The sequence below is a fragment of the Vulpes vulpes genome, chromosome 5, assembly GCF_048418805.1.
Source record: "Vulpes vulpes isolate BD-2025 chromosome 5, VulVul3, whole genome shotgun sequence".
NCBI classification, from domain to species: Eukaryota; Metazoa; Chordata; class Mammalia; order Carnivora; family Canidae; genus Vulpes; species Vulpes vulpes.
The window spans coordinates 80,916,807-80,940,661 of NC_132784.1; the positions used below are offsets into that span (position 1 = coordinate 80,916,807).

Consider the following 23,855-nt stretch of genomic DNA (forward strand, 5'->3'; position numbering starts at 1 on the left):
CATCAAGAATCCATCCAGCTCCAAAGTTGTAGTAAACCCCACCTGCCTCACGCAACTTCCATCAGAAAGGGCTAGTAGCCCAGGACAGGGCCTTGCACGCAGAGGAGCTGATAAGCATTCTCCACAGAGCTGAGAGTAGAGGCAGGTTGTTAGACCAAGTGAAGAACATCAACGCAGCCAGGCAGCCAGGAGTGCCACAGACGCATTACATCATTTATGTAATGACGTCACAAAGACACGCTAAACTTTTAGCAAATACCTCTATCCCTTTTCTTATTGTAAGATACAGAGAGAAAACTCATTGTTCCTCCGTATTAAAGTATATCCTACGATGCAAATATAAATCTTATTTCTGATCCTTTTCTCCTTCCTCCCTAGTTTATCACATATACTCTAAATAATATCCAAAATGTGTACACCGGTTATGTATTCATTAATATGAGCATATTAATAAAACCCAGATTTACGTATATCAACCCCGTACTATCCAATAATGTGCCAGCATTGTTTCTGCTTTCTGGTACAAATTTCACCGGTACCCAAAACACTCCCCATCCCCACCCAACATTACGAAGCTACCATTCTCTCTGAGCAAGAGGCGGATTAACTTGGTTTTTATGGGTTTTTTTCAGAGCTTGCATCAGTCAATCCATCAATCCATCTCAAAGACTGGACTGAGTGTTAAAACTTGACTGGTGAGGCCAATCACCGCAGTGAGAAAGGCTCTCGAGGGCGCATACATGGCCAGTGAGGTCTGCAGGCCCTGACCCACTCCTCGCTTCTCCGGGGCCGTTCCACAGCCAGCCAGGGGCCTCACTTACTTGCATAGGCAGGTTATTCGCCATGGTGAAGCTGGGCATGGGCGGCAGAGCACTGTACGTGTTTGTGAGGGCTGTGTCTGTCCGGCCCAACATGGAGCCAGAGGTGAAGGAGGAAACTGCAGGAGAAGGACAGTACAGACAATCATGCTGAAAATCAGAGCCAGGACAAATAGGTTAGACACATTTAGTAGGAGGAGAATGAATATGCAAATTACCAGGCGTGGTGGGTTGTGGGATCGGTTGGTAGACACTGGTGCTGAAACTACTGCTGATGGGGATGTGACTGGGTGTGTTGCTAGCCTGTCTTCTCTGGTTCCTCAGTTTTTCTTCTCTTCTCCATTTGGCCCTCCGATTAGAAAACCATACCTGGAAATCAGATGGAAGGGGTTAGGCCTTTGCCTACTCCCAGCTTAACCTCCCCCCTGGCACCTCCACCCCTCCCCACCCCCAGGACCAGTCCCCCAGGGGCAGCAAATCATTTAGCAGACTGAATCTTCTACTGTTTATATAAATGAATGGTGCTCCTCAGAAGCACCTTTGTCTCCAGAAAGGGCAAATCGTAGGAGTCACAAAGCATGACACCACATGGTCCCTGGGTACCTGTATTCTTGCTTCAGGTAGATCGATTTTGGCCGCTAGTCTTTCTCGGGCAAACACATCTGGATAATGGGTTCTCTCAAACTCTGAAAGAGTAAGTTGAGTTTTCCGTGTTGTACCAGAACGACACAAAATGTGTCAACCAAGCCCTAGATCAAGCTGGTTCCCACCTCCCCATTTCTGTCACCTCCAACCAATCCCCTTACAAATGCTACTAGTCCAGGCATTGACTGATGCTTGAAAGAGCTATCCCACTCGAACCAAGTTAAATTTTCTTTGGAATGACATTCATTCGAGGACCCTGTGGTGGCCTGAATGAGCCAAATCATCATTTTTTTTCTTTATGAGAAGTCAGACTCTCACTCTTTGAATTACTGGTACATGAAAAGAAGAAAGAAAACACACACACACACTGAAAAGATGCCCAGGAAAAAAAAAAAAAAGAAAGAAAAAAGAAAAAACCTTTTCAGTTCTCTATGCAAAGGGCCCTGGCTAAATTTAGCTCTTTGTACTGAAGATGTGGCATTTAGTTTGATTTACTGCTTCTCTACTTTGAAAAACTCCATCACCTTTCTCCAGGGCTTCAATTTGCTCTTGGGTAAAGGATGTTCTATTTCTCTGCAGCTTCCGCTTCAGCTGAAGTCGCATTTGGGCCTCATCTGAATCTTCTCCGTTGGAACTGATGGAGTTGGTATTCTCTCCCCCTCCTTCCTGTTGCTGGCAGCCATCTGGAACAAAAAGAATAGGACAGTAAGAGAAATCTGGAATAACTTGGAGCCTCCCAAAGAGGCCTGGGAATAGCCCTACAGTCCAAGAGCACAGTGCATCCTGACAGTCTCACCAAGACATCCCCTGGGTCACTCGGCGTCAGCCTTCTCCTAATAAAAGGCATTAGTGACATCCGTTCTCTCTCTCTCTCTCTTTTTATCAAGTTTTTACGTTTTTATGTTTTTGTCAGGAAGAGACTTACAACATAGACGTTACAGAGTGGCAGATCTTTGAATAACAAGCGCTGAAGTTTCCAATTAAAATGGCCTTTGATAACTAACCTTGAGTCCCAAATGCCCCGCTCAGTCCCCGTTCCCCACAGAATTTATTTACCTATAGCTCTGTTGGGAAAATAGAAGAGTGATGTTCAAGATTTCAGCTGATCCATAATCAGTAATTCCTATCTAATCAATTAGATGTTGATAGGTTTGTAGAAAATGCTATTAAGAAACCAAACCAAGCTTGTAATCTTTTTAAAAAAATATTTATCTAGTTTTTATTTGAATTCTGCACAGTCAATTTCATTTTAAAGGTTGTGAATTTAGAAATGCTCGCATTGTTCTGCAGTTTTATTCAACTATTGTATGAGTGCGCTTTGCCTTGACACCTATTACGAGCACAGCTGTAATTATATCATCACCAAGAACAGGCTATAATTGCTGAAAATGGAATTTTATATTTAGATAAAAGGACTGTCCATTCTTTGTAATGTGTTGCACCAGAGAAAAGTAAGATTTCTTTTAAATTTTTAACGTGTAATTTTAAAAAAGAAATAGTAGAGAGTTCACTAACTAGCTAAATATGCTATGCTGCAGCTGAATCCTTGGCATATCATTTAAGTGGTACATTTTTAATTAGGGCATTTCCACCACTTTTAATGTAATTTCTATCATTAAACAGGGGAAAGTTTTATTGTTTTCCCTTGCTGCTTGGAGGGCAAGATGCACACTTGGGCTAGCTGTATCTCGCCTTGCCTCCTGCTCCTGAGGCCACAGCCTGGAGGACTCAGCCCTCTCTAGGCCTCCAGGGCCACTGCAAGCTGGGTCCGAAGTCTTGGGTCCTGAGGCCCCCAAGGGATACCAACAGGGGCTGCCCACCCCCCATCCTAGAAATTTGGCCAGTTGGGGGTGGGGAGGGGCCTCTAGGGGCGCCTTGGTGGGAATCGACTTGGCCAGGAATATCATTTATAACCAGGAGACAATAGGCAGCGCCTTCAAAGAGTTCAGGGAATTGTGACAGGATCTAGTGGGATCCTTTCAGGAACTTTGAAATGTTTTAAAACCCCAACTTTCTCCCCCATTTAAACAGGCGGATTCATCGGCACTGGCCACCATATGGGCCCTTGGAGATCTATTGAGATGACCACCAACACTTGAATAGCGAGGGGCTGCTTTTCAGCGCCGCACAATGCCCGGCGAGTAAGGGAAACTATTAAACTCCTGGGGCAGGAGCGTTGGCAAACTTTCGTGGGCAGAATTTTGAGGCCACAATGAGCGCGGACAACAAAAGGATTCTCTTGAGGCGTGCAGCGGGCCACATTGTGTTACAAGAAGCCCAGTCAACAGACTTTTCAGTGAAGTGTGTTAACCCCTCTGCTCTGCTATCATTAATCACTGTCCGAAGAGCAGGCGCCTCAATGCTATTTAGGGCGCTTGGCTGGGGGGATGGAGGGTGGATGGGGGGCCGGGGCAGGGGGTGGGGGGAGGCAGGGAAAGTGGATGGGGACCGGGGCGGGCTGGTGTGGGAGGGGCGGACGGGGAAGGCCGAGAGGATGGAGACCAGGTCTGGGGTGAAGAGGGAAGCAGGGAGGGAGGATGTGGGGGGCCTGACGGGGGCGGGTTGGAGAGGAGGAGGGAGGGGGCGGAAAAAAGATGGAGGAAGAAAGAGGGCTTCAAAGAGATAGAGACCAGAAAGGTAGAAGAAGGACAAGGAAAAAGTGCTGAGAGGAAAAAGACACCAAAGGGTCTAAGGAGACAGGGAGAGAAAGAAGAAGAGGAAGACAAGGGAGAGACAGTCCCTAAACAGACGGGCTCTACTCTAGGTCCTCCAGCGCTACTTCAGAGACCTGGTGAGTTAGGAGAGGGCTACTTGGCTGAGGGAGACACTCAGTGTGTGGGCACAAGTGTCTGCACTAATTTCCTGCCCCAAGTTTCCAGGTGACTTTCCAAAGTGGAAAGAAAGAAGAGCCCCCTTCCCCCACTTTATTTTCAGATTTGGTGGACAAGAAGGACTTTAGAAATAGCCCTTTGGGGCCAGTTAACTAGAAATGAGGCCTGAGGGTTATTGCTTTTGGAAAACACAAAAATCTCAGACTGTCTTATGTTCAGAGACTGGGGTGCTCAGGGGAACACAGCCCTCTCTTGGGGTGGGGGGTACTCGTGCCTGCCAGGTCACTCATGCCCACCCCAGTGCCTTCTCTGGCATATCTGATCTCACCAGTTAAACAAAGCTACCCAGGTCACCACCTCCCTAGAAGACCCCTGCAAATAACATTCTCTGCTCTCCTTTGCTTCTCTGACATTTTCCCAATTTTAAAACTTGGGAGATTTGCACGCTCTCCTGCCCCTGGCTCCCAGCCCCCGCTCCCCCCCCCCCATCTCTCTCTGTGTCTCACTGTCTCTTATACACCAGCCAAGGCTCAGACGTGGCTCTCACTGGACACCTGACATTTAGGGGGTCAATGGGATAGAGAGCCCTTTGGAGGAGGGGAATTAGAGGCCCATCAGGGAAAACCTGAGCCCGAAGGATCCCTCCACGACCCCACAGGGCGGGCGAGTCCCCGCTCCAAGTTTGTCTGCTACTTTCCAAGTAGCAACTGTTGGCAGCCAGGCACTGAAGGAGGGGGTCACTCTCTCGGATTGGGTGCCCTTTTCTTTTTCTTTTTTTTTCCCCCCCTTTAGTGGATTTACCTTCCACTCTTAAGGCTTTTAAGAAAATCACACTAAAAGTTGGACAATTCTCGAATTCTCCGTATGATAAACCTAAGTGGCAGACAATTAAGATATCTTCTTTAAAAGGCAACCCCCTCGGAGCGCGCAGAGAAGGGGCCTTCAAGGGGCGCCATCCACCTTCCAGCCTAATCCGTGAGAAGGCGAGTGAAAGCGCCTCCCATTATCACAGCCCCAGGACCATCTGACGCTGGGGATAGGATTTGTTTCCTGGAAGAAGGAGAGGAGGGAGAGAGAGAGAGAGAGAGAGAGAGGCAGAGAGAGGGAGAGAAGAAGGGGAAAAAAAAGACGCTGGGAAATAAAATCATTCCTTAGTTTCTTAGTGTCTTAATCAGTGAGGCGGAAAACAAGCAAGAAAAGATAGCAACCCGGTTGCGGCACCTTCTCAGCTCGGGAGCGCGGATCAAAACATTGTAGCATCTGTTGAAAAGAGCCTGACTAAATCCTATAGAGGGCCTGGGTATTATGGGGGTGGGGGTGGGGGAGGAGATAAGAAAAAGTGTCTCCGTGATCCCTAAAACCAGCAAACCGCCGGAGAATTGGGGCTGGATAGAGTTGTCTCTTGTCAGGCCGCGCCGTCACGATTTCATTCGCCGCCGCATGGCGTTGATCAGATGGAAACCGTATTTGTCTCCCTCTGAGACCTAACCTCGCCTTATGCTTTCGGGGTAATGGACTCTTTAAAGCCCCCAGACGGCTCCCCGCGCCGGCCGGGGGAGGCGGCGGAGGAGAGGCGGAGGGGGAGGGGGGTTCGGGGCGCCCAGGGGCCTGCGGGCTCCCGGGCCGCACCTGCACCTGCACCTGCACCTGCCCCCGCGCGCCCCCCGCGCCCCCGCGCGCCCCGCGCCCCGCACCCCGGCTCCTGCGGGCGCGTCCGCGTTCTCCGGGCCGTCGGCGCCCAGAAGTTCCCAGCTCCCGGATGAGCGCCACCTCCCGCCGCCACCAGCAGCACAGGGGCGCTGCTGCGCGCGGCCCTCGCTTCCCGCCCTCCAGCCGCCCGCGTCGGGCGCCGCCTCCGCTGGAGACCTGGGGCGCGGGGGGGGGGGGGGGGGGCAGGTGTGCAGCCCCGGGCTGCCGTGCGGGCTCGGGGACGCCGGGGCGCGCGCCTCCTCCAGGCCCCCCGCCACCCTGAGCCCCGGCGCCCAGGGGGCCAGGCCGCGGAGGCCCCGGGGCTCAGCCCCCGCGGGGGAGGGCGCCCCGGGACCCGGGCTGCAGGGGCTCGAGGCGCGCGCTGCCAGCTTCGGGGTGGGGGGTGCGCGTGGGGGGCCCGGCGTGCGCACGCGGGAATCCCACGGCTTCCGAGGTCAGGGAGGGCGTGCGGCCCCGCGCTCCGTCACGCCGGTCCCGTCCGCGACCCCGCGACCCCGCGGCCCGGCGAGGCCGCGCATCCCCGGGTGTGCCCGCTGCACCCCGGGAGGCCGCGGGGTCGGGCCGGCGGGGTCGCCCGGGGGAGCCGGGGGCCCGCGCATCGGGAGGGAGGCCTCGGCCGGGCCTGCGGCCGCGCGGGCAGCGCGGAGCCAGCGCCTCGCTCCCTATCTTCCCAGTGTCCGTCCTATATTGTTTCCTGCTCTTAAAACTGACATGTCTAATTGGCAATTGGTGCCGAATCGTGTCCAGAGGTCTCTTGTGGAACATTTCTACAGCTGTCTCCTTCAACTAGACGCTTATTCATGTCGCCTTAATGAGAAACAAAACGTTCTCTAATGAGCAATTACAGAGCGACAGGATTGTTCCCATAACAAATTCTTGCGAGTGACAGAAGCATCCTTTGTACCAGATATTTCGCATACTGTTACCGATTTTCCCTTCTCGGGCCGGGCTCCGCGGAGGCGCGGGGCACGCGGAGCGGGGCCGGGAGCGCAGGGACCCCGGGCAGCCCCGACCGCGCCCCGCGCCGCCGCCCCCGGCCCGGAGCCCCCGGGCTGCGTCCTGCTCCCGGGACTGAGGCGCCACGTCCCATTATCCCGCATATTATCTCCTTGTCACAAGGACAACAAATACCGATTAATCTTCGGAGTAAACTGTTTCCTATTCTTGACCAAGCTACCTCGCGAGGGTGTGCAGGGGAGGGGCAAGCCAACTGGCCCCACCCCACCCCCATCTGCTCCTCTTCCTCCATTCCTTCTCACGGATCCTGCGACCCTCCAGATTCCTTCTCTCCTCCCAGCTGCCACCACCCCCCCCCCCCCCCGCCCTGCACCCCCAGGGAGCAGCTCCGGACACCCCGCAGGCCGGCTCACAGCATCCTCCCCCCACCCACAGAGGGTGAGAAGGGGGGGGGGCAGAGGAGCGGAGGCAATGACCAGAGGTGACCCGAGGCTGTTTGAGTTGGGAGACCACCACTTCCAATTGCCCTATCCTGTACCCCGCCCCGCATCTCGCTGCCCGCCCTTTCATATGCACCCTACTCATAGTCACATAATTTGTCAATTACGGCAAAAAGCAAAACGATACAATTATGTTTACCTCGCAGGCTGTCAGTGTGTTAACTTGTCACACACTTCTACAGCAAGGGGGCTCTGCGTGCATTTTAATGGCAAATTTGAATAGGGCACCACTCAGCTGACTTCTTACACACGCATATTCCTGCCCATGATATACGTGGGCACACGCACCAGCAACATTCTTACTACTCCTGACCCACGCAACCCTCAAATTTGAAGGCCAACAAGATAGTTCGACAAATACTACCCTCACACGGGGTAAGTCCACATGTCCCGAGCCTCTAGAGAGTCCCTCCGCTACACTCTTCAGGCACAGAAGTGAGGAAGAGCGGGAAAAGTTGGGGGAGAAGATGGGCCAGTGGCTGCCTATATGGAGACTTTCAAGGGTGGGTGCTCAGGTTTTTACCTTGCGTAGGTTGCCCTGGCACAGAAGTCCCCGGATACCAACCGGGGCGGGTGCCCCAGCTTCCGGTCTGCCCGTTCAACATCCTTAGTTTATCGTACATGCCGTCTGCGCCCATCTGTTGCTTTTCGCTAGCCAGGTTGCGTAGAACTCTGTTTATTGATGACACCTGCAAATCAAACCAAAATCAAACCAAATGGTAGCGTCTCCCGAAGGCAGTCCCCTATCTTCCGTCCCCATCTCAGCACACCCACTCTCTTAAAGAACGACCTTGAACACGTCAAAAACAAACAAACAAGCTCCCAGCCATCCTGGGACAGTGGGTGGATTTGCAGAGACATTTTGGACAGAATGACAGCCATCACTTGGGGCGTGGAAACGGAGTTGGGCAGAGAATGCGCCATGGAGAGGGCATTTCCTTCACGGCTGCTGGCTGTCTGTGCTGACCTAATCTTTGTTCAAAGATTTCCTCAAAAAAGACTTAGACTTGCTTTAGAGCCTTCTTTCACTTTGTTTTAAATTAGGGCAAAAGTGGATGTTTGACACCTGAAGGAAGGTTCAGGCAGTCTGAGTTGGAGGAGGTTAGAATTTGGTTTTCGTTTTCCTTTTCCTTCTTGATTCAAGTGCCTTTCCCTGAGCGCCTCCACCCTCTACTTTGCAGCATGCAAATAAGGTGAACAGCTCCCCACACTTGACTCCCATTTTCCAGAAGGTCAAAAAAAAAAAAAAAAAGGTCAGTGTTTTCCTCTCAACACCCCCAGCTACAGAGGTGACCTAGGTGGAGCAGGGAGGAGACAGAGACAGAATGACACTGGTAGGGAGGAGGAGGGGAGGCAGGTGAAAGGAGAGGTGTAACGAGAGAGGAAAGAGCATGGGGCTTAGGGCAGGGAGGAGGAATGTTCTTGGTGAACTTACACTTGGTATGTTATCGTTGGTACAGACCCCCTCGGACAGTAATCTGTCTCGGATTTCCCAAGCAAAGATGGACGGGCACTCCCGCTTATACTGGGCTATTTTGCTTACAACTTCTGGAGTCGCTACTCTCGGTTTACTACCACCGATTGCCCTGGGTCTGATGGAGCCAGTCTCGTAATACCTGCCCAGAATTTTACTCACACATCCGTTGGACACCTGCATAGGGGAAGTGGACAGAAAACCACATTATTAATAATTTCAAGACAAAAATAAAATTGTTTAAGTATGCATTAAACAATGACAAGCTTACGTTTTGATTGTCCAGCACTTGGACTTTTGCATCTGCATGGGTCTATAACACAAAAATATACCTTCAATGGTATGAGAACTTACTGTAGAGAGCTTTTTTTTTCTTAAAATTACATTTGTAGCCCTAAAAACTACAAATATGATGATACTTTCAAACAGTTTGAACTAAAAAAAAAACTAAATTTTTTTAAAAAACTGTTTTCTTAAACATTGTCTGAAGATGCATCAAAACGAAGTCAGACTCATTTCTTTGTGCTGACCTTGCTGAAAGTAGTGTTCTATTTTAATGAGCAAAGGAGGAAAATAAACTAAAATGTTACTTATTTTCCTTTAAAAATATGCCCAGTTGAGCAAATGTGAGTTAGGTGGGGAGGTAAATAGCACTTGCCTTTTAAAATCAATATATATTCTTCATGATTATGAAGAATGCAAACAAATATCTCAGAATCTGAGGTGAGCATGGGATGAGGGAGAGGGGAATGAAATTATGCTGGTTTATACAACTCAGCTTATTATAGTTCATACGCTGTTACCACAATTCATGTTTTTACCAAATGAAACGAGAAAGGTGTTTGATTTTTTTTTAAAATTCACACGCACATTTTTTTTTTCTTAAGCAGAGGAGTTATCTTATGTGACTGACCCAGGTTGAAAGAGATAGGGAAGGATGTTGGGAGGAAAGGGGAAAGCGGGGATGGCGGGGGAGTGGGGTAGGGATGGGGTGGGGTGGGTGAGGGGGTCCGTAATTAGCAGCGTTTACAGTAAGAAATGAAGAGAGGGCGTTGAGAGTGGAGGGCCGCGGGGGCGGCGAGTGGGGCGGCGCCGGGAGGATCACCTGCAGAATTCGGGAAATGTCGCACGGCCGGGCCCCGCTGTGAGCTAGCTCTACGATCTTCTGCCGGGTGGAGTCCGGCAGTGGCCGCCCGTTGACAAAGACACCACCGAGCTGATTCACTCCGCTGTGACCTGAGGAAAAGGGAGAGGAGAGGAGAGGAGAGCAGAGCAAGGGGGAGAGGAGAGGAAGAGAAGTACAGAGAAAGCGGAGGAGGAAGAGGAAGGAGCAGAAGAGGAAGAGAAGACAACCACAGTGCATCCTCAGCTCCCTGCCAGCCCATGCCAACCTCAGCAATCGGGTCCCTGCTATCGATCAAAAACGACAACGGGACCACACGACCATGCGGGGCATCGGGCAGCCCAGCCCCACACAGCCGCGCTCCTGCCCACTGGACTGCAGAAGCGCCAGACACATGCCTAAGAGCAAGAAGGCATGCACCTCACTACCGCTATCACTCCTGCTGTGCCCCGGCCCAGGTGCCCCTCTTCACAGACACCCCAGCCAGCCTCTGAATCCACAAGGTGTAAATCGTCTCTCTGAAAATATCCTCCCAAAGATCCTCTCCAAATGTCACGGCAAAATGTGGGTTCCACAGAACCCACACCCAATCTCTAAGGTCTCTGCGTTGTGGGAACCGTGATAGCAAACCCTACAGCTCTTCAGCGTTCCCTTGGACTCCAGAGTCCAGAAACGTTTGCTGTCACCCTCCAAACTTTGGCGAAGGCACAAGCACCAGAGTTTTTAAAAAATAAATATATATCTTATGATATATTATATATATACATATAATATGATATATATATAAACAGATGGGAAGGGAGTAGAGAAGAACCAGGGCAGCACATCTGTGGCAGGTGAACCCCAACCTGCGCATCCAGTACAGGCGTGAGGGTCGGAGCCCCAGATCGGCTCCAAACACAAAGTAGTCCGGCTTGCAGCAGTGGGGCCAAGAGCCTGGAGTCCATTGCACCGGCCAGAGCTCGCTTTACTTCCGCTGCTAAACTCGGCCTTCCACCCAGCCAACCACAGATATTAGCAAAAAGCGAAAAGAAAAAGAAAGGAGCACACCACAGAGTCTTCTATCCCTCCTTTATCTTGTTATTCTCACCACCTCACCCCCATTGTCTAATCTTAGAGAATAGAGAAAGGGACTTAGCACCCCTCTGCAGCCTCCTCCCCAGAAACCACAGGCACACAAATAAAGCCAATTGCCAATTTCCACTTCCTTAAAAATCTCCAACCTGCAGCCCGACTCTAGAGAGCAGCCCTTCCAGGAGAAGACGTGGCTTCCTGCTCAGCTCCCTTCTCTCTCTCCTCTCCTCTTCTCTCTTCTCCTTGGAGCCTCTGATAAATTGACTCCAGGAGCCTGAGCTTCTTAGCAATAAATAAGCTCCAAATATAGAAGAGGGGGGAAAATATGATGAGCCTCTCTGACATTTGTCTTTAAAATAAAACTAGCTGCACGTCAAGTTTGAGCTTAATTTCTGGAAATAGGCGGAAGTCGCTCCGGATCATGCATGGAAGGCTAATTGAAAAGATCAGTCGGGGCGCTTGTGGCAGCCTTGTCACTTTGTGACAGTGCTCCGCTCGGGGAAATTGCATCGTCACGACAAACGGGACCGTGATAAAACGACCCTTTCCGTCCCTATTTGTAGATCACTCAGACGAGATTGAACTGCACTCGTTTCCCCTTCGAGGGGAGCCGCGTTTTCAGGGTAGCCGAAGGCTTGGGGCGGCGGGTGGGGGGGGCCACCGGAGGGGGGTGGGGGGTGCAGAGCCTCAACTCGATGAGAAGTGACAGGCGTTTGGGGGATCTGGGCTCCGGCCGGCCCAGAGAGAGCGGGGACATCGCGGGGACACTGCTTCTCCTACAGAGCGAGGCCTAGTCCCCAGCTTCCGGTTTCTCCTAAGTTCCCTTTATTGCTTCCCTTTGCCTCCCAAGACCGATCTACGGCTCCAGCTGCTGGCGTCTTCCCTTTGGGCAAAGGGAGCCTTCCCGGAAAGAGAGAGGCTGTCCCAGAGACAGACCGAAAGGCCTTCCAGGCTTCTCCCACAGCCAGGGCAATTCCCAGTCTACGGATGCCAAGGTGTGTGAGGCCGCCTCCGTCCTAGGCTTCCCTCCTTCTCCCCCCCGTTGCCAAAAAGAACGTGCCGGCCACCTCCAGAGCCACCGGGGGCGGGTGCTCGCCCAGGAGACGCCAGGGCCAGGTTGCCTCTGCCAGCATCGAAAAGGCAGCGAGGAAGCGCAGCTCTAAGTCCCCTTCAGAGGTTAAGCCTCAATCATTGTGTCCCTTCCCTGGGGACGCCTGGCGCTCTCGCCCAGTGGCGATGATTACGCGCCTAGAATTCGACCGCGAAGCATCTAATAGGAAAACATATGGTGTCAATTTGGATGCTCTGCGCCTCGCGCACACCCGGGAGCGAGCGGCACAAAGCCCCGCAGGCCGGCCCGCGACCCCGCGCCCCTCGGGGCCTGCCCGCCAGGCCGCGGCGGCCAACGCTCAGCGCTGCGCGGCCGGGCCGGAGCTGCCGGAGCCCACGCCGGAGCTGCGCTGCACGGGGACAGCCCAGCAGCCAGGAGAGGTGGGCCGGAGCCTTTGCCTCCCCAAGGAGGGTCCCTCCCCGGCCTGGCCGGGTCTGCACAACGAAGCCAACGCTTGCCACCTTTGAGTGCTCTCAGCGCCTGGCGCCCCCCAACCGCGGGAGCACCTAGAGCGGCTGGCGCTCCCAGGGCACATGGATCAGGCCCTGGAGGCCCCCGAAGTCTGCAGGGCGGCAAGGGAAGGTTGCTAGAAGACAGGCTTTCCCGCACTCCTACCACAGCTGACCCCTGAAACTGCGCCCAGACTCTGCACCTCACAACCCGGGCCTAGTTTCGCTGCATCTCCAGGCCCCCAGGCCGGGGCTCCAGAACAGCCCTGCCGCAGAGCAGCACCCACAGACTGAGCAGCTGGGTGGGCTGGGGCCCGAGGGGCCTGGGCAGAGAGAGGACGGAAGGCACTAGAGCCCGGGAACCAAAGGCTCTGTGGGCTTGGAACCAGCAGAACCCACACAGTTGCAGCCACCAGGGCAGGGCTTCTCCAGCTCCAGGGCGCGACACCCACTCTCTTCACAGACTCAGTAAACCTGCTCTGGTCAGTAACAGCCCCAGGGGTCCAGTTTACCACCTCTACCCCCGCCCCCCACACACACACCCCGCAGGCCAAGGTGCCAGATCCCTCTGCCTTCTAGGCCCAAAGCTGGGGTGGGGAGGGGAGGAGCTGTCCTGAGAGTGACTGAGGGAGGGGAGCCCCCCACCCCGCCGGATGGCGGAGACATTCAGTCTTAGCTAAACCCAAAGGGGCCTCCTTCTCCCCGCACAACTAGGAGAAGCCTCCGCCCCGCCCTGTTCAGCCCAGCCTCTCTCTCTGGGGTCAGAGCCCGGGCAGGGGCGGGGAGGGGGTGTGAGTTACAGGATTTGGGGGGGATGGGGTTTCTCTACCTCGGCTTCGCAAAGTCTAGCGGGCTGTTCCGAAGGGCTCAGCCCCTGTTCTTCCAGGAGCAAGAACAGCAGAGCAAACGTCCTCCCCTCTCGGGTTGCTGAGCACCAAGGGGGGGGGGGGTGCGCAGCTGCCTCAGGTCTCCGGGCCTCTTCCCTCCAGCTGGACTGCAGGGCCAGCGTGGACACCCCGAACCTCTGCGCCCTCCCCTGACCCACCAGTCCGCGTGTCCCCAGCCCGAACAGCCCGAAGTCTGAGAAAGACCAGAGGCACTTACTGTTCTGCATGCTGGCGCTGGCTGGGGGCCGCGGGATCCCACGGGGTTCGAATATGGGGCTCTGTTAGCAAAGAACATAGGCGTTAATCCTGGGCCTACGCCAGGTAGGCCTACCTCTCAGCAGAGGATGACCTGCAGCCGGGGCAGGAGAAGGCCTTTCCTTGAGGAAGGGATCCACTCAGTCGCTTGGGGCCATCTGAGGGGCAACCACCTCTGCCCTCCAGTGCATGCAAAATCCACCCTTTGGGCTACAAATAAAATACTCCAGTATTCCCAAGCTGTTTTCCCCAAACCCCTTAGTAGTTAACTCTTGAATCAGGAGAAATGACCCAATTTTGATTTTTTTTTCTTCTCCCATGTGAACAATGAAGAAGTATTCTGACTCTTTCAGGTTTGGGAGCCCAAAGCAGTGACTGCAGAACTTGCCTGAAATCTGGGATGTCTGTCCACTCTTACAATAAAGGGTCTCACACATCTGCGCACCCCTAGTTAAAGTCTTCCCCCTAAGACAAAACAAAAGGAGAGAAAGGTATGTCAAACTGTGGTTCAAAAGCACAGGCCCATGGACTCTCAGAGCCACACTCTCAGAAAAAAAACAAAACAAAACAAAACATGCATCTAGGGCTCAAACTACCATAAAACCCTAAATCCCACAGTTACAAGCACATTTCTAGCCTCCTCTCTTGCAGAAGTCCCCACCTTTTAAAAGTGGCTGCTCTGGCCTGGCTTGGGAGAACTGGAGACTCTGACAAGTCAGGGAACCATTTTGCAAAAATATCCAGAACCAGTTAAAGGGAAAGGGAAGAACAAGAGACACAGTGGCGTTAGGAACAGAAGGCCAAAGACTAATGCCTGAAGTTTAGAGGGGAGGGGAGGTATCTCTAAACTTCAGGGTGCAGGCTGGGGCAGATCAGAGGGGCTGCAGAGCCCATACTCCTTCCTTAAGGAATTTCACCAGCCCAGTTCTCCCCAAGGGCCCCAGCACCCAACTCTCTGGTTACCCCCTTCATCTTCCACTCTCTCCCTCAAAGCTTCCCAGTCAGGCCCCCACTCCACCCACCTCCCAGCCTTCCTGGGACTTTGAAAGTAGCGAGCCCAACTTTTCCCCCCCAAACCTCACTTATTGTGATTAACTTCTCTTTTGGTGTTTAGATCTTCCCCCCTTTTACTGTACTGTGACACACGCTGTCTACCTCGCCTCACTGCTTTAAAAAGTACGAACAGGAGGGGGTGAGCGTGGTCGACAAAGCCTACAGACAGCGAACAATGGCTTCTATTCTCCAGCTCTCCCCAAACCCAAAGAGCAAAACTGAGTCTCCCTAACCAGCAACACAGCTTCCAACCAAATGTACCAACAACCCACCAACTCACAAAGGGAAACAGAGGGACACTTCTAGTTTTGTAAGTCCTGACCCAGTGCGGGTCCCCCAAGGTTCGCCCTCCACCGCCCCCTCCCTGCCTTGCCCTAAAAAGAAGGTGGGGGGGGGGAGAAAATAGAAAAGTAATTTCTTGTTATAAATATCTGGAGGTAATTGTGTTACTGGTGTGAGTTGTTAGGGGCTGTAAAAAGATACAACGGCACCGTGGGGAGCTCAATTGGGAAGAGAGAGTTACAATAAAGAACCTATTCAAGAGGTTTGCAAAAAAAAAAAAAAAAAAAAAAGGAGGTAAAATAATTAAATAGTCACAGCATTATTTCTCCGCTAAAAAAACCCTAAAATATTCATTCTTTTTTCTTGTTTTGCTTATTGTGATTATTAATCTTGCCTGCCTACAAGCAAAGAATTCCAAGAAGCACATTTTTTTTTCCCTTCGAGGCCATTCATGGTCTAATTTATTAACTAGCTGGGAGGCAGCTTAAATCCATAAAAATAAACTTAAGAGGAAGAATTTTCCCAGCTTCCGAATGTGGCCTGGTAAATAGTGGAGACACCAGAGGGCTACCTAGCTACCTCTAGCTGGGTTGGCTCCCAGGGCCTTCCTCCTGTCTCTCGGCCCCCACAACCACAGTCAGATCCAGGATAGCCAGAAACCCCAACTTTCTTGATGAATGTGCCTCCCCCAGCTCAAAGTGGGACTCTGAAACCACAAAGTAGTATAGCAGCCAGGGAGAGGGGACACGGAATTCTCCTAGAAGGGGTAAAACTTCCTAAACTCCTCTCTGCAACCCGCACTGTACTCAAACACAACCGAATGCCCCTATCCTGGCCCATACATTCTTGAAGCCATTGGGGGGTGGGGGGGAGTCACTAGCTGATTCCAGACAGGCCCAGTTATTAATTTTTGAAGCAACTGGGAAGGAAGGTAGATGCATTTCAAGTTCCAGTTCAGCTCCATTTCCACCTCCATCTCAGCTAAGAAGATATTTAATTACTTAAGGAATCGTTAACACTTAGTGCAGAAGCAACCCGGGAAGCTGGCCACACGGACACCCGGAAGCAGTCGTGGGTGCACAGGCTAGAACCCCCAGTTGCAGCCAGAGCCCCCCCAGCTCAGCTCAGGGCTTTCTACAGCCCTATTCCAGTCAGAGACTCACTCGGGGAAAGACTCTCCAGACACATCTTAGTCCAACGGGGCCTTGGTTCTCTAGGCCACAGGGCCACTGCCACCCCCACCCCCCGACTGGAGCCTCAGCTTTCAAATGCAGTGGTTTTAATCACTTAATTCTCAAAATCCATCCCCAAACTCCTTAGCTGGGGTGAAGGGGAGAGCTCACTTTCGGCCCTACCGGCCCCCAGCCAAAGAGTAATTAGCAATTAAGATGACAAAGTTTCACTCTCTAGGGCCAAATAAGATAACAACGAATCACATAGCCTTCAGACGTTTGCAAAGGTTGCCGACTATAAAAAATGTAATGTCAACGGCGACAACTATTATTTCTCCTTGGTAAACTCACCAGGCTTTCAAGCTCTTTGCTTTTCATTTCATTTTCTGCTCCTGCCCCCTCCTCAAACCTTCCCAAGTTCGAGTTAAACGTCCAAAATGGCTTAGGAAGCTTTAGAGAGTATGGGGGGGGGGGGTAAAAAAGAAACCACGTTCACTTTGTTTTTAAACTTTCTAGAAATCACTCATGACTGGAGGGCCGGGTTTAAGCACTCGAAAAAGAAAGCATTTCCACTTGAAATTCAACTCCATTTCCCCCCAATTACACTTGCTAAAATTCAGGGCTATTATGATCCAGGGAGACTGAGAAAATCTGCACAAGGAAAAGAGGCAACAACTTTATGAACTTTGAAAAGACACTTTTCCTCCTGGGGTCTTAGAATCGAAAAGCTCTCGAATTACTCAGACTAATTAGCTGGGAGAGGATGTGATCAGACGAAGGGGAAAGCCAATGCTTTCCTATTGATTTTTTTTTTTTTTTTGAGGCCTCACAAAGAAAAAAAAAATCAGGAGATCTGGATTAAAAAAAAAAAAAAAAAAAAAAAAGCAATCCACCTTTCCACCTCGAAACTTGTTGAAACGGCCACACCGGCTGCAGCTTTGTCAGAGGAAGACAAGGAAAAATACCCACCGAAGCGCTGGGAGCTGGAGAATAGGGGCGAGCCCGGGGTTTGCAGGGCGAGGGCGAGGGCTGGGGGAAGAAGCCTGGGGAGCAGGGAGTTTTCAAGTCCCGAGCTCTGCGCTCAAGTTGGGGGCAAGAGGCCGGGGGCTCGCCGCAAGCTCCCCGCGCGCCCGGAGAGCGCGTCCCCCGCCTCGGCCTGGCGGCTGCTGCCTTCCCGGCTCGCGCCCCCGCGCTCCTCCTCTGCTGCGGCGCGCGGCTGCCTCGCGGACCCGCCGAGCTCCGGCCGCGGGCGGGCGCGGTGCCCCCCGGCGCTCGGGCGGCCGCGGGCTCCTCGGGGCCCGGGCCGAGCGCCGCACAAAGCCGGGGGGCGGGCGGCGGCGGCGCGGCGGGCTGGCTCCTCGGCGCTCCCTCCGCACGCCCGCTCTGTGCGCGCTCGCTGGGCCCTCGGCCGGACAAAGCAGCCGATCCCGGGCCCGGGCGCACGGCGGGGCCTCCTCGTCCTGCGCCGCCGGCCGGGGGGCATTGGGCGACGGTGGGGTCGGGAGCCGCGGCTGCTGCTGCGCCCGGAGCCTCGCTTCTCCCCGCGAGCCCGGCTCGTGCGGGCGCTGGCACGGAGCGGGCCGCCTGCCCCGAGCCCCGCGCCGCTCCCGCTCGCCGGCTGCCGCCCTCGGACGCGGGCTTTCGCTGGAAGTAGAAAGTTTGGGCTCCTGCGTGCAAACTTCTCCGGCCCAACTCTCCCGGCGTAGCAGTGGGGGAGGGGACCGGCCAGAGGGAGGAAGGAGAGGAAGGAGGGAGGAAAGGGGGGAGACCTGCCTTTTATATTGCAATAAAAAAAACAGAAGAAGAAGAAGAAGCAGCAGCAGCAGCAGCAAGAAACAAGAAGCGGACTCACCTTTATGAGGCATCCTCTCTGGTCCAAGCTCCTGCCAAGTTTTGGTTGGTTGGTTGGTTGGTTGGGGTTTGGTTTTTTTTTTTTTTTTTTTTTCTTTTGCTGGTGTTGTTGCTTAAAGACCACAATGGTTTGCAGTGACGGTGTTTTAAAGGAGTTGCTGGTGAGAGTTTTCTCCACGGGCGCTGCTGGTTTGGTGTGTGAGAGCAATTCTCAGATCCCTGGGAAGGAGACAGAGATTGACAATAAAATGGGCTGTCAGCGGCTGGAGAGTGAGAGATAAAGAGTGTGGGTGAGGGAAGTGGCTGCAGCCAGCACACCTATGCTGATTGGTGATGGCTCAAGTGTGCTAATGTGTGTGTGCCGGCGCCCGGCCTCGCCTCCACCGCTCCTCACTGGCCCATTAGCGAAGCCTGACCTCTGTCATCATCCTCCAGCAAAACACTTCCTCCTGCGCCTGAACCAGAGCGGGAAATGAGGCCGAGCCACGGTTCGCTTTTCAAACCCACTAATCACTCCGCAACATGCAAATGCACCGCTCGCTCCCACACAAAATATTGCTTTATGCAAAGCAGCGCCGGGGCCTCGCGCCAGCCGATTGGATGCTCCCTCTCCCCGCCGGGTGCAATTGGTCCGTTTGTTTGAATATGAATACACTTGTTTTCGGCTCGGATGGTGGGTCCCGGCTTCTCTCCCCGGCGCTGGGCCCCCGAGCCCGGGCTCTGGAGCTGGCGCTCGCCGACATCTCCGGGCTCCGAGCGCTCCGGGAGCCGGCGCTGCACGCACTGTGGCCGCGAACTTGAGGGGTCGAGCGGAGGCCGCTGGGCGGCGGGTCGCGCCCCCACCCCCCACCCCTCCTACCCCACCCTACCCCCCCCCCACCGGCGCCGGGCGCCGGACTCCCCAGCTCGTGGAGGGAGCAAGTTTCTGCAGCTTCTCGCAGCCCTTTCTTGCCAACTCCGGCGCGGCGTGGCCTGCCGCCCCGCCCCCGCGCGCCCTCCCCTCCCGCCCTGGCTCGACCCGCCCGGGCGCTGGGGCGCGGAGCTCCGCCGCGGCCGCGCCTCGGCCCACCTGGCCGCCGGGAAGAAGAGCAGCGAAGGGGCGTGCAGTGCGCTGGGGGCCCGGCGGCAACTACTCCGGCGGAGGCCGAGGCGAAGCCTAGGCCGAGAGGAGGCCGCCTGGCTGGGGGCTCGGCGAGGCCCGGCGGCCTCCCCAGCCCGGGCCGCCCGGGCCTGCCCACTGCCCCGCTCTCGCTGCCCCCGGCCCTGGCTTCGGTCCTTTCTCCTTGCGGAGGCCGCGGTGCGCAGCGGAGCGGAGGCCCAGCCGCGGCTGGAGAGGCCCGAGAGCAAACACGCCACTTACTTTGTGTACAGAGGGTTCTTGTGAAAAGCCCTGAAGAGTCCTTCCCAAACACTCACCAACTTCTCCCACGTGCCATTTGTTGACTAAGTGCGGCTGCTTTTCCAGGAGCCGGAGAGGAGGGGACGCGAGGGGGAGCGGAGAGGGGAGGAGGGGTGGCGGAGGCCTGGGGTGGAGGAAGCCGCCCGGGGCTGGGGCAGCGTCGCGCGCGGGTCCTCGCCGGCGACAGCCGGGGGTCGGCGTGTGCCGGGTGTCCCACGGGGTATCTGGGCGCGGTGCGTGTGTCTCCGCACCGCAACTCCTTCTCCTGGGTCTGCTCCGTCCCAGGAGGCAGCTCCCCTTCAGCTGTTGCCAGAAAGCGGGGAGGAAAGTAAGCAAATGGCTTTTCTCTTCTGACCACACACCAGAAGTCCATTTGTTGAATGCCGGACGATTAGGACACACCTCAGTACACTCCAAAGGCGCCCCTTGGCGCGCGCAGTTAAGGTGACAGGGGAGGGAGCGGCTGTCTGGTCCTGCGAAGTCTGGAGTTGCCTCGGAGCTTGCTGGCCGAGTGGCGGGGGCTGTAGGAGGTCCGGGATGGGGGACACACCCCAGAACCCAGCACAGGAGAATGGGGATGGCGCAGCTCTGGCGGGGAGGCTGAAACGAAGCCACGCCGGGCACACTTGACTCCTCTTGACTTAGGAAAAGTGCCGAAAGTCAGAGCTCAGCAAGCAAGTCTGTGCACCCTGAACTCGCCGCCGACGGGCGATGGGGTGGCCGGCCCCCCGGGGAGCTGGGACCATGAGGACGTTGCCGGCTGCTTGGGGGCCGCTGGCCTAGCGTGGGCCTCACCCTGTCGTCCCCAACCCGGACCCACTAACGCCGCCAGCGAGGAGCCGAGGCAGAGCTCCGAAGGAGCGGAGGCCTCCTCCGCCGGGACCAGGCTTGGGGGTGCACAGCTCGCTGAGCAGCTGCGCCTGCGGCTGGTCCTTCCCGCGCGGCCCAGAAGCACTGGGGAGACGACCCAGGCCAGAAGCGAAGGAGCTGGTGCCCGGCGCCGGGGTCAGCGGCCTCCCGGGCGGGATTTCGGGATTTCGTAGGACCGCGACTTTCAGAGGATCCCGGGAAGTGGGGCAGCGGGCTCAGGTCCCAGACCAGCAGGAATCCGCCTTCTTTTCCTCTCCCTTTTTACTTCCCAAACCAGTGTTGAAGCAGCTTGAACTCCAGTCCATCGGGCACAAGCAAAGGGGTGGGGGGTGGGGGGCGAGGGAGGGAGAAGAGGCCCAGAGACCGTCCCAACTGGAGGCGAATATCATTTTTACAACCTTTCAATTAGCGATCGAGTGGATTAGCACCTTCTTAAGCTTTGCCTCGGAAAGAAGCAGCCATAATCTTGTTGCTATTTCCCCCCAGGGCACTGGCTCTTTGAATCAGCTCCTTCTCCCACCCCTCAACCCCCACCTCACCTCGGAGAAAAGTTTTAACAACAACAAAAAAAAATCATAACAGGCAAGGAGCCGGGAGTGAATGCCACTGACGTCATTGGGTGGGGGTGGGGGCTAGGGAAGGACTCTTGGAAACCCCTCTGCACAAACAAGAAACAAAAAGGACTTGGCTGCTTCCAATGTGTCAATATTTTGGGGGGAGCCCAGCCCGGAGGGAGGCAGAGTTTCCAAAGTTTAAGGAGAGGAGGGTGGAGAGCGAGAGGTCCTGTGCTCCCCGGAGGGAGAGGGTCCCTGCAACGGCGCGGGGGGCGGGGGTGCGGTTCTCCCAGGCGGGGCGCCTCTCGCCCTCGGCCAGGTCCCCGCTCCCGGGGCGGCGCGGCCGGCTGCGGGCCCGGGACCCGGGTGCCGCACAAGGGGCCAGAGGTGTGTGCAAAGCCGAGGCAACTCTCAGGTCGCCATTTTCACCGCGGCTTCCAGCAGGGCCGCGGCCCGCTTGCTGCCCTCCGGGGCGGGGGAATCGCGCCTGCCGCTTCGGCGGCGCCTTTTCCCGCCTCTCGCCAGGTACCCCGGCTGCCCCGCCCTGGGGCGCCCGGGAGGGACGTGTTCGGGGCCTGTTCCCGCCGGGGCCGCCGGGGTCATCCCACCCGGTAGGGGAGGCTGTCGGTGCAGAGGGAGTCAGGCTGGGGGACCCGAGCTCGCCCGAGGGCGCCCTGCGCCTCCGGCCGCTGCGGGCGCCTAGGTGCGCGGAGGGGCAGCGCCGCACCCCCGCGGTCCCCGGCCCTCGTCTGTGCCCACTCCCCAGGCTTTCGGTCCGGAGCCGGCCCCTGGCGAGGCCAAGCCGTGCCCGCCTTCGGAACCCAGAGCCTCCCCACCCCCCTCCTCCCCGGCGCTGCTGCCCCTCCGACCTGCCGCTTCCCAGCGCCGAGCAGAGCGGTGCAGGCGCGCAGGGAAGGGTGGAGAGGAGCTTCTCCTTGACGGAGGCAAGTGTCCAAGTGTCCGCAGACACCTGCTCAGTTTGCAGAGCCTCTGACGGCCCCCTCTCCCTTGCAGGCCCTGGGAAGGTGGGCTCCCCGGAGAGCAGAGCTGGTGAACAGGGCCAACCCGCGCACGGGAGGCAGAGACGCCCACCCACCCCTTCCGCCCACTTCGGGGTGCCTCCTCCACTCGGGGTCTTCCTCCCTTTCCTTTCTCCAGCCACCTGCAGGTTTCCGGCCCACCCAGCTGCCTGGCGGAGCCCAGGGCGCTGGAAAGCAGGGGAGAGCCCGGGAGCCTGCAGGGTGGCGCCTCCAGGCTGTGGCCGCGCTCGGCTGGGGAAACCCGCCCCGCTTTCCTGCTTTCGCCCTTCCTCGCCTCCTGCCAAATGACAAGGGTGTCAGGGCGCTCTCTGGGGTGTCTTCTTTCATCCACTGCAAGATTCTCTCTTTCTCTCCTCCTCCCCCGAAAAATACTTTTAAAAAGGCATTGTCCAACTGGGTCTCCCAGCGAGGAGATCCCTACAGCCCGGCCGCAGATGGGACTCCCAAGCCTTTGCTTCCCGGACCCTACATGCTGTTGTCCAGGCAGGGACCGGATCTAAAACTCCTGGTGTGTAGAAGACTTGAAGCGCACTGGTTCACTCCGATTTTTTGCGAATAGGGTTCTTGGGAAAGTTTGCTTTCCAGTTCATCACCCTGGACGGTTCCCTGCCTCTCCTTTGCCTGTAACCTCCTCCCTCCAGAAGGCAAGAGTTCAGCTTCAAACGAAAAGCAAGCCAAGGCCACCTCAGTCCTTTCTCCCTAGAGGTCCCCTCTTAAAACAGCTGCTTATTCTAAAGGCCAGGGACTGAGCCCTGCAATTTGTCCTGGAGCGAAGCAGGGAACAAGCGGGCTGGGAACTGGGGGCTCTGCTGGGGGATTTGAGGTTGGGGAAGGGGGAGGGCGCAAATGTCATGGCTGGCTCGTTGGAGCAGCCAGGGAACCGGAGCTAAGCGTATCGCGCTTTTAAAATGACATTGATTGGGACAAGCTGTTCCCCACCCCAGTAAGAGTTAATCTGCCTGTTAATCAAGGCACTAAGGGCCTCAATGCGAGTTTTATTAGCGATTGGAGACAGAGGCGGCAGCGAGGGATCAAAAGCCGGGATCCCAGATATTTGTCCGTGCGGTCACCAAAAAAAAAAAAAGTATTTTCAATTAGAGAACAATTCGGCGCTTTTCATCACTCTCTAACTCTGACTCCTAGATGGTGACTTACAAACCTGGCTAGTGGGGGAGGGGTGGCGTGGAGGGATAGGGATGGGGGTAGGGGGTAGCCTAGTGGCCAGAGGCGGGGGAGAAGCTGCGGGTTGGCTTCGCGGAGTTCGGCCGGCCGGGGAGAGGTTAAGAACCCTCGACCTCGGGCCCTGAAGTCTGAGACCACTCCGGGGAGGAGAGAGAAAGAAAAATAAGACAAAGCAATCAGCACTAATGTGGGCATCCATCCCTCCCGCGTCAGCTCCCCGCGGCTCAGGCCGCCCTGGCGCCCGGTGGCTCTGGGCCCCGCGCTCGCCGCAGCCGGGCGGGCCGCAAAGTTTGCGCAGCGCAGCGAGAGGGACTCTCCTTCCGTCTCTCCCGCGCTGCCCCCTTCTGCCCTGGAGGGGTGTTAGGTTCCTTCGGTTTTCCTTTCAGATTCTAAAATAAATACACGCCCAGGCCCTGGGGAAATCTGAATCGTAACTCATTCAATAATCCAAATTATATGAGAGGGTCTGAGACCGAGAGAGAGGGAAAAAAAAGAGAAAAAAGGACAATCCAACCACAGACGCCCTCGGATCAAGGAGGGCACGGGAGTGAGAAGGCGACAGAGGAGGTCCCCAGCTCGCCCTGGGCGCGGGGAGAGGACTCTGGTCAGAGGTAATTA

At 55.5% G+C, this 23,855-nt stretch overlaps 1 protein-coding gene across 7 annotated transcripts in view; it reads right to left on the bottom strand.

The window, feature by feature from the left end:
• PAX6 (paired box 6) overlaps window positions 1–23,855 on the bottom strand; it is a 29,244-nt gene that overhangs the window by 3,851 nt on the left and 1,538 nt on the right. The window contains exons 1-12 of one of the 7 annotated variants that reach the window (XM_026012778.2): window positions 18,609–18,727; window positions 18,194–18,411; window positions 14,223–14,299; window positions 13,797–13,857; window positions 10,041–10,171; window positions 9,207–9,248; window positions 8,897–9,112; window positions 7,985–8,150; window positions 1,988–2,146; window positions 1,422–1,504; window positions 1,037–1,187; window positions 822–937 (exon numbers count right to left, since the gene is read on the bottom strand). In XM_026012778.2, the coding sequence (XP_025868563.1) occupies window positions 822–937; window positions 1,037–1,187; window positions 1,422–1,504; window positions 1,988–2,146; window positions 7,985–8,150; window positions 8,897–9,112; window positions 9,207–9,248; window positions 10,041–10,171; window positions 13,797–13,806 (1,074 nt within the window). In that variant the 5' untranslated portion in view covers window positions 13,807–13,857; window positions 14,223–14,299; window positions 18,194–18,411; window positions 18,609–18,727. Of the gene's footprint in view, window positions 1–821; window positions 938–1,036; window positions 1,188–1,421; window positions 1,505–1,987; window positions 2,147–7,984; window positions 8,151–8,896; window positions 9,113–9,206; window positions 9,249–10,040; window positions 10,172–13,796; window positions 13,858–14,222; window positions 14,300–18,193; window positions 18,728–19,608; window positions 19,897–23,855 lie in introns of those variants that run through there. The other 6 variants (XM_026012780.2, XM_072759053.1, XM_026012782.2 and 3 more) reach the window with 6 other exon arrangements.